This window comes from Barbus barbus (assembly GCF_936440315.1).
Source record: "Barbus barbus genome assembly, chromosome: 30".
Lineage (NCBI taxonomy): Eukaryota > Metazoa > Chordata > Actinopteri > Cypriniformes > Cyprinidae > Barbus > Barbus barbus.
Window position 1 is genome coordinate 17,189,225 of NC_136758.1, and position 10,586 is coordinate 17,199,810.

At 37.3% G+C, this 10,586-nt stretch overlaps 1 protein-coding gene across 1 annotated transcript; it reads right to left on the reverse strand.

Annotated features, from left to right (window-relative positions):
- Positions 1 to 1,333: 1,333 nt before the first annotated feature.
- LOC306850496 (glutamyl-tRNA(Gln) amidotransferase subunit A, mitochondrial-like) lies at positions 1,334 to 10,565 on the reverse strand. Its single transcript, XM_079386153.1, has 11 exons — positions 10,479 to 10,565; positions 10,026 to 10,185; positions 9,838 to 9,936; positions 9,644 to 9,740; positions 8,998 to 9,159; positions 8,497 to 8,672; positions 8,295 to 8,407; positions 5,235 to 5,427; positions 4,935 to 5,052; positions 3,239 to 3,444; positions 1,334 to 2,357 (listed from the first exon to the last, which is right to left on the reverse strand). Exons 1-11 carry the CDS (start codon positions 10,539 to 10,541, stop codon positions 2,140 to 2,142), a joined length of 1,605 nt encoding a protein of 534 aa, XP_079242279.1. The 5' UTR covers positions 10,542 to 10,565; the 3' UTR covers positions 1,334 to 2,139.
- Between the last annotated feature and the right edge of the window lie 21 nt (positions 10,566 to 10,586).

Consider the following 10,586-nt stretch of genomic DNA (forward strand, 5'->3'; position numbering starts at 1 on the left):
ATGGGAGATCAAGAAAGCAAACTTTGTCAACGTCTCTCATCTTGACTAGGTTGAGCCAGAGTTGTTCTTCCCGAGGGACCACGCCGTGACTTAAGCAGCCTGTAAAGGAAACCCCGGTATGACAGCTTCTTTACACCCATTTAGACCGCTCTCAGCACCCTCTCAGTACCGTCAGTGCACGATAAGACGCGCAAACAACAACAAAAAAAAGCTCGGCTGGCTTGACCGCAGTCTCCCACTCCGTTATTCTATGTAAATAGTTTTATGTGTTGAATTTTAAGATAATAACTTAAGAGATATGTTGAGTTATTCTTTAGAATCTGTGATTGAGAAGTACAGTAAACATCCACACCGGTGTGGTGACTGACAGCAACACATTTACCTCAAAACATTAGATTGCTGGAGCCGTGCCGGAACACCGGATCACAACCCCACGCACGGACAAGTAGGGATAACTGCAGGCTTGAGCAATGGGCGTGGCGAAAGGTTAGGGCGTGCCAAAAGGTAGGGGCGTGGAGAAAGGTCTTAATGATTGGTCGACAAAGCTGTCTGTCAGGGTGTGGGGGTAGGGTTAGGGGTAGATTTTGTTGTACTGATTCACCTTTCGGAACGCCTCATTTCAGCACGCCCATTGCTCCAGGCTGCAGCTACCGCCGTCTCCGCACGGAAGATCATTCCGCAAGCAGCTGCAATTCCAGGATTTCAAACAAAGATGGTGACAAAGAGGCAAAACTTACGGACTGCAGCTTTAAATAAAAAAGATCTAGAAAGCGGCAGAACAGGTTTTTGTGTCTTATTTAAAAGTCCAGTGTGGCATTAAAAACTACTGTATGTGATAAGGGTTGTGTTGTGTGTGCGTGTACATTTGAAGGGCCACAGATGGCCAGTACATTCGGTGGAGATCGAAATGAGTGCACTGCTTCACTGATTAAATTAGATTAGCTTCCTGCTGTGCTGCTGAGAGAATCACATTCAGTTGTGATGAACAATGGGCAGTCTTCTAGGACTAATGACTGAAGAAGTACTGTACATGTCTTGGACCTGTGTGTATCTTGTGGCCATGTCGTAAAGTCTGCGTTGGACTGTGATTTCATTAGAACCTATGTCTTTATCTCTCTAGGCCGATGAGAACAGTTTTGACAGTTTGAACAGTTACTTCACAAGAGGCAGCAGCCAGAAATGGCAGATAAACTAAATATTAAGCAGCACAACTGTTTTTAACTTTGATATTAAAATGATTTATGAATGATCACGTGATACTGAAGACTGGAGTAATTATTCTGAAAATTCAGATTGCCTTCACAAAATAACAAAATCTTATGAATCGCAACCTGACCTTTGATGGAAAGACACCAGCTCCCTTTATTCTGTTAATAACCTTAGCCATAAAAAAGAAATAAGAAGTAACTTCACATTCCTGTAAATAACTTAAGCTCATTTCCGAAAAAAAAACAAATGTTATTGCCATGCATTAGAAACAGGATGTGTGCACTTTCAGAGCATGAGTAAACTGTACCACGATTGCGGTTTTCTGCTTTGGTTGTCATGCAAACTGTGGATTCAGTAATGTTCTTCTGGAAAACTACAACCATTCTCTCAGACTACAAGTTACCTGACTGTATACATCATGATTATTTTACCTTCACTCAAGTTTTCCCTCCCTGAATTATTTTCTTAAATATCTTCAACTATAGTGTAAGGTTTACAGGAGGTCATTTTTAAGGTCAAAGTTTATGACACAATGCCATGTTTAATGTTTTAAAATAATTATATATACACTTGATTTATTACCAAGTTTTATCTGAATTGCCAATTACCAACTACGCTTTATTGTCCTCACAATGTTTACAAATAAAATTACTGTTACTGTTTCTAGCCTTTTTTAAATATTATTACTAGCCAGTTTGTCTCCACTTACACCAGTGCTGCAGAATAAATATAAGTTGTATTTTGAGAAAATGAAGAGCCAATGAATCATGCAGATCACAGTCCAAAATAGAGACAGTCTCATGCAGATTCTGCTTGCTCTCATACAGCATTCACACTTATATTCTCACTTCTTACGCACTTAGACACCAAATTTAACCCTCATAGGTTTCATTTCCTCTGAACTCTACCCAATGAGTCTTTGTATTTTGGTTATGATCCTATTGTATGTGTCCTTTCTCTGACTGATCGGTCCAACTCTCTCTCATTTGAGTCTCCATGCAAATGGATCATTGGAAAGTTGACTTGTTGTTCCATCCAGTGGGCTACTGTCAACAACTTCCAGTCCTGTAGTGTCTGACCAATCAGCTGCAGGCTGATGGGAAGACCTCGGTGTGAGAGGGCTGTTGGTACTGTGATAGCAGGCAAACCTGTGGCGGAAAAAAGTGTAAAGATCATGTACTGTTAATACACATTTGCAGGATTTATTTTGGCTTAGAAAATATAAAAAAAGATGAATGAACTTTGGTTTTGTTGGTTGGTTTATTGATCCATTAAAGCTCAATTGTAAATTTGTTTATGTTGCTTTAGGAAAAAACCCTTCTTTGCTCAAAGGGTCACATTTAGCTGGAGGCCACATGCCCTTCATGCCCTTGGGCAGTCGTGGCCTAATGGATAGAGAGTCGGACTTGTTCGAGTCTCAGGTCCGGCAGAGATTGTAGGTGGGGGGAGTGAATAGCCAACACTCTCTCCACCCTCAATACCATGACTGAGGTGAGACCCTTGAGCAAGGCACCGAACCCCCAAATGCTCCCCGTGCGCCGCAGCATTGGCTGCCCACTGCTCTAGGTGTATGTTCACTACTGTGTGTACACTTGGATGAGTTAAATGCAGAGCACAAATTCCAAGTATGGGTCACCATACTCGGCCACACACCACTTCCCTTTCCCTTGTTTTGAGAAGTGGTCAGAGCTTAGGGGTAAACATCTTTAAAGATGAATGTGTGTGAGTGAGGTGATAAAAACTGAATAAAGTACACATTTTAACACTTGGATGGGTTAAAATCCAGAGCACAAATTCCAAGTATGGGTCACCATACTTGGTTACACACCACTTTTTTTTTTTGGTTGTTGTTGCCATTCAAAACTCCCTGACTGTAAGGTAAATTCACCTGTCAAATCAGGTGATACAAATCACATTTGCACAGGTAAACCATATTAACCCTCAAGAACATGCAAAGGATGTAACTCTATGGAACCTTCTTGGAATTAAACTGAGTCATTTCTCTCTCAAATCCACTTCCTGTGCATACCTGCCATGTTGACAGGTTGGGTGAAGACATCCTCCTGAGCGCTGCGTGTTCGGTTGTCTTCCTGTATGAAGTCAGAGTAGCGTGCTGCATCGTTCAGCGTTGTGGGTGTCAGGAGAACATCTACGCCAGAGCGGAACACGTTTTTAAAATCTTCAGCAATAAGACGCCGCATTTGTTGAGCTTTCACAAAGTAACGCTCGTAGTTCCTGAGAAGAGAGGGATTGAAATGTGAAGATCTGAAATGCTGATATCTGTAACACCTCTATGAGAGTAAAACCAAGACAGCTGCAAAAACACCTAAATCTTTGTGAACTGAAAGTAAAACAAAGATATCGTGGTACAATTTTGGAAGTGCTACTTGTTTTTAATAAAGTAAAATAAAATACAGTGCAACCTTGCAGCATTGTAAAATTTTCTGATTTCTAAAATCGCTGTGTAATTGATTGATATTTCTTTTTGGCAGACAATTTCTAACCCAGATTACTTGAAGAAAGAGCATGTCACATGTTACAATAACTTCAGGTATCTAAGGCTCATATTGAGAACTTATGTACTACTGATGTTGGTTGTTTTTGAAACAAGTCTCTTATCCTCACCAAATCTGCATTTATCTGAACAAAAATACAGTCAAAATATTGTAAAATATTCTTACAACTTAAAATAACTGTTTACTATTTTGATATATTTTAAGATGCAATGTATCCCTGTTATGACAAAGCTGAATTTTCAGCGGCCATTACTCCACTCTTCACTGTCACTTTAGTTAATCAATGTAATGCATCCTTGCTAAACAATTATAGCAGAAATATAAATTTATTTAAAAAAATAATAGTAGTAATAATAATAATCAGTAACACTTTACAATAAGATCCTATTAGTTAACATTAGTTAATGCATTAATGCATTATATATCAATGAGCAATAGATTTGTAATTGTAATTATTACTTTTTATTAATGTTAGTTAATAAAAATGCAAATGTTCATTGTTAGTTGATGTTAGCTGAGGTCCATTAAATAACATTAACAGATGTAACTTTTGATTATACTTTTGATATTAATGTGTCAAAAAAAACAATTAAATGAAGATTAATAAATGCTTTAGAAGTACTTTTAATTGTTAGTTATTAACTAAGGTTATTAAGTAAGTAAGCTTATTGTAAAGTGTCACCACCATCTTACTGACCCCAAACTTTTGAACAGTTGTCGAACTATAAAAAATAATGTGGAACCAATGCAATAATAAAAATGAAGTTTTGTTCTAGGGCCTAATGAATAGAGAGTTGGACTTGTAACTTGAAGGTCGTGGTCTCAGGTCCGGCAGGGATTGTAGGTGGGGGAGTGAATAACCAACACTCTCTCCACCCTCAATACTACGACTGAGGTGAGACCCTTGAGCAAGGCACCGAACCCCCAAATGCTCCCCGTGCGCCGCAGCATTGGCTGCCCACTGCTCCGGGTGTATGTTCACTACTGTGTGTACACTTGGATGAGTTAAATGCAGAGCACAAATTCCAAGTATGGGTCACCATACTTGGCCACACAACACTTCCCTTTCCCTTGTTTTGAGAAGTGGTCAGAGCTTAGGGGTAAACATCTTTAAAGATGAATGTGTGTGAGTGAGGTGATAAAAACTGAATAAAGTACACATTTTAAACGGATCTGAGACAATGGTGGTTCTCTTTTTGAGGTTCTCACGATTTCAGAAGGAAGTAGTTTCCGGAGAGGATTCTTCGACGAACCACATTGTTGAAGCCTTCATGTCGTGTGGTGGCGTACATGGCATCTGTGGAGCTGTCGACTTTACTACGATGGCCTGAGGAGAAAAAAGGGACATTTTCAGAAACACAGCACTGTTCAAAAGTCAAATGGAGATGTTAAAATTATAGTTTGTAGTTGTAGCTTTAAAATAACACCTACATTTTAAATCCACTGTGTTTGCATGTATGTGCATCAAGTGTTATGTGACAGTTTTAGACATGTTTAAGCTGTACGCACCATATTCAAGCCCATCGAAACGTGCCATGTTGGATGCAACTTCACAGCAACACAGGACGTGGTAACAGACGATGGAGTGCTGTGTGTGTGGCAGAGATACTTCTTGTACCCGCGCCCCTGCCTGCTCAAACATGGCTGCAACTCGACTCCACTGGGCCAGAGTGTCTTTAGACAGGCCCGGGGCGTGATATTCCTAAAATCATAGAAACTCTATTACAGTATCCTACAAACATAGGTTAATCTTACAATAGCTATGTTTCCATCCAAAGATTCGAATTAAAGCTATGCGCAAAACTGGAATATCGCATAAAACAATTGCGAATAAAGCACCGTTTCCATCCAAAAAATCAAAGAGAACAAAATCGTCATTTCCTGGTAAACTGACACTATTACTAAGAAAACTAGGAGAAGCCAATGAAAATAATAATTTTCATATATGATAAATTACAGAGTGATCAGACGAAATGCGGTCATTGCTTTCGGAGGCAGATGCCTGTTGTTTGGTTACACAGTTGTGTAAGACAATTATATAGAAATACTTTGACCACAGACTTTGCTCAGACATTTGAGAATGACCATAACAACATCTAGATGCTGTGAACGAGATCAGTCAAGTTATCTCTCTATGTCTCATAGCGCAAATTCAAATGACTTTTCCAATGCGCATGGAGGAATTTATTCGGTAAATGTGTTTCCATCGTAGATATGTGCATTTTTTCTTATCGGATAAAAACTTTATCCTACTTAACCCTTGTGCATCAATAAAAAAAAGTTACAATTAGTGGACAAAAATGTCCATGTCAAAAAAACGGTCATAAAAAGTGGAAGCTTGGGAGCACATACTTATGTTTGGTCTCATTTTAAAGAAGACCCATGGCAGATTATTGTTGACGTAAAAAAAGTTTAAAAAGTGAAACCAAATAAAGGTTATACAGGTTTAAGTTTATGAAAATGATTTATGAACAATATTTTATTTTTTATTTTATGAATATTTTATATATGAAACATGTTGAACTCTAAACCTGCTAGAAAATCAAAGCCATAAATCTAAATGCTGTGGTCCAAATTTGAGGTTGATATCTCAAAAAAAATGAGCTTTAAGTCAAATTTAGTTGTCAGCAAAACTCTGCTGGTGCACACAGTGGTTGGATTTGTGATATGCAGTAGTTTCTCTCTCTCTAATTTTACAAGAACACACATGCACATACATACATTTTTTTTATGACACACATACAAACCACACTCTGACATCTATACCAACACACCCACACAATTATAGCTGCATTATTTATCCAATGGGCTCTATAATATGCAGACGCAGAAAACAGGAATAAAGCAAGTATTTGCTTTATAGACCCTTTATAGACCAAACCTGAAAAACTGGCACCATCTGGTAAAAAATTTAATTTTGAAGCCTTTCCAACCAAATGAAAGTCTATTAATAAAAATTGCATCATTTTTCAGTTAAACGGCACCGCGATTAAAAATAGTGGTTTTAATGGGTTTCAATGGAGACATTTTTGTCCAAATGGTGCTGAGTGTTTTACTTTTTTTGTACCTATTGTAAAATAAATTTATTAAAGGAAATGAGGGTGGAATATTAAAATTCCAATAAAAATACACACCTGAGCCAAAATTTATGCAGTTAGCATTAACACAGGCAAAATTATAAAAAAAAAAAAAACTAAACTGGACAAAAATGTCCATAAGGGTGCACAAGGGTTAAATGTGCGCATATGTTTTTTATGCGTATTCATTTTAATTTATGCGCATCTTAATAATAATAATAATAATTCGTTACATTTATATAGCGCTTTTCTAGGCACTCAAAGCGCTTTACATAGTAAGGGGGGTATCTCCTCGTCCACCACCAGTGTGTAGCATCCACCTGGATGATGCGACGGCATTATCTTGGCATTTCCATGCAGTGTTTTTTTTATGCAATATTCCAAAATGCGCATAAAAATATGTGGATGGAAACAGAGCTAAAGAAATTTATGGGTCACATTCCACCCAAAACCAGAAAAAAAGCTGTCTATTTTTATGACATTATTATTTTATCATCACATTATTGTGCCCTAGATTCTCCTTACTGAAAAAAGAAATAAAACAAATGTTTACAATAATGTCAATTTTATTATTATATAATAGTAATCCTGCCTGGATTCATTTATTTGGTTTAAATATGAAGCAGCATGGATTAAATTGAAGTGAAATAATTATTACCATGATATATACGGAAGATATAAGAGATGTAATTTAAGTATTTTTTTCACATTATAGTAACAAGAATTATAAGATTTAAAATTATACATGCTACTAAGACATAATATAATAGGCTTAACTTTCTCCCTGCAAAATATATTTAAATGCTTATTTATAAATAATCAATATAATCATAAATATTAATATTTATTAATTAAATAATAGTAGTAGTAGTAGTATATTTATATCGAATGCCATGTTAGCATAGGCTGTTTTCATGGCAAAAACAATTCCAAAAATACAAGTATAACAAATACAATAAAAACCAGCAAACAAACAAACGCAAGTTATATTACACAAGATTTCTGACATTAACATTTCATAAATATTCTAAAACGTTTTCTGGAAAAATTATACTAAACTCTTTAAGTGAGTTGATGAAAATGCACGAGTCAGTCTTGTATGACCTATGTGACTTCTGGTAAATACCACTTGATCAAATCTAGTTTTAAAAGAGATTAAAAACCTGTTTGAAATTTCCGGAAGGATTTCATGTAATTTATTATTTGTACATTTATCCCACTCTTCTTGCCACTTATTTTATATTTAACGATTATTCATTAAATAATGGATGCATTTTAGGTCAATATTTGATTTCAATAAGTGTTATATTTTCATATGAAAGTAAAAATAGATTTTCACTTTAATTATAGAAATATAAAATTTTGTACATATGGTAATATAATTTGTAAAAAACAATGCTTGTTTGAATCTTTGCGTTACCAGACTAGATCCTTCTGCTGTTAACCACACTAAGCTGCTGTCACCCAGTGGATGGACTGAATGCAGCTGTACCTTTGGTATGCCGACACATATGTCTCTAATGTCAAAGTGTTCAGGAAGGCTGGGTGGAGTGCTGGGTGCCTGGACAGTTGTTGAGTCTCTCTCATCTCGGCCCTGCAGAATCCCTAAAAAAAAGAATCAATCAAAAACATAAAGTACAGATTTAGATCAGTGACCCTCATATATTAATCTCACACTCAAGCAGATCGCATACTCAAGACAGTGGCAGCATCATGGACACTCCTGGTCATGATTCCTGGCACATCCATTGAGTTGACCAGAGGGATGAGTCCGTGACGAGAGAGCAGGCTGTAAGTGGGTTTCAGAGCCACGACCCCACAGAGAGAACCAGGGTTTCGTGTAGAGCCTCCTGTATCTGATCCCAAGGCTCTAAGAGAAAAGATTAGAGATAGAGACAGATGAGACAGATTAGAGATATAATATATACAAATATGATCCTCACATAATAATGTGTTTTTTACACACACAACTCACAGTGTGTACACGAACACCTCAAATGCAAAGTACTACATTAGTAAATAATTACATTTTGCTCAATTAGCCACCAATAAAAGGGCATAAAGAGCAAAACTAGAAATGTGTTATTTTATGTCTACATCTTGAATTATATATATTATTTCAGATACAAAGAGAACTATTCCTTTCCCTCCCTTAAATGTAGCTTGCATGACTTTATAGAGAGTTTTATACTTACAGGAAGCTGGTGAGAGATGCCACTGCTGCAGCACTACCTCCTGAACTTCCTCCTGTGATTGCCCAGTCAGAATCTGGATCTTCTGTGCTCTGCTCACGGTATAGGCTTGTGTAGCTCCATGGGTTACGAACTGGACCAAACACCCCATCTGTACTTCCAGCTCTTAAGAAAGACAGAGTCGCTCAGATGTGCACCATACATAATCTGTCGGTCTTTACTAATTTTCCGCACTACTGTTCAAATGTTTGGGGTTGGTAAGTTTTATAATCTTTTATAAAGAAGTCTCTTATGCTCACCAAGGCTGCATTTATTTGATCAAAAATACAGTAATATTACAGTACAATTTAAAATAAATGCTTTCAAATTGAATATATTTTAAAATGTACTGTATTCATGTAATGGCAAAGCTGAATTTTCAGCAGCCATTACTCCAGTCTTCAATGTTACACGATCTTTCAGAAATCATTCTAGTATGCCTATTTGGTGAAACATTTCCTAAGAGGGGTCTTAGATGAATAGTGAAAGTTCAAAGAACAGCATTTATTTTTTAAACATTATAAATTCCTTTACAGCCACATCTGATCATCCTTGATGAGTAAAAGCATTAACTACTGTTACAAACCCCAAACTTTTAAAAAAGTCTTACCCCATTGCAAACTCATCCAAATTAGTTTTTCCAACAAGAACTGCTCCTTGATCCAACAGCTTCTGCACAACTGTAGCATTGAATGGAGGAACATAACCTACAAATCCAAACAGACAAAATAAGATATTCACAAATCATCCGTGAAACGTTAAGTTTTCTATGCTTCAGTGTTGCATTAATGCACTTTCGCTGACCTTTAAGCATGCTTGAAGCACAGGTGGTCTCAATGTTTTCCGTGCAGAAGTTGTCTTTCACTGAGAAAGGAATGCCGTCCAGGGGACCAAGAGATTTACCTTACAAGAAAATACATGGAGCACATGAAAATTATTATTCAGCCATGAAAGATTTGTACACTTTATGTGACTCACTCACACACACACACCTGTGTGGAGCCTGTTGTCTGCTCTCTGTGCTTGCTCCAAAGCTGTCTCCTCTGTAATGGTGATAAATGCATTCAGGTAACGTGTCCTTTGTATTTGGTTGATGCATTTTCTGCAGAGCTCCGTGGCAGACACCCTCCCATCCCTCAGTGCCTGGGACACCTGAAGTAGGCAGGGGACATTTGACTTTTTATAAACATTTACGGTGTATTGTAGTTTTAGTAGGCTGATATATAAAAGCCATTTGTATATATTAATCTAAAGTAAAAATAAAAAAGCTTAAACTTTTAGACTGGCTTTACTGGTCTCCCAGCCTTGTCAGATTGGTGAATTAAGAGGAAGTTTTGAACATTATGTAACAGCGTGCCAAAAAACAGTGCGGTGAATGTTTATAAGGTCTAATGTTTGGTTACGAGTAAGCTGTTTAGTTAATTAAGGTTAAAATAAAGACAGACCTCTCTAATGGACAGGCCGAGCATCGCTGCAGCCGGACGAAACGCCGCACTGGAGGCTGACATGACACTTCCCGTTGACCTCGCTGACGTCCCATCATCTCTGCATTC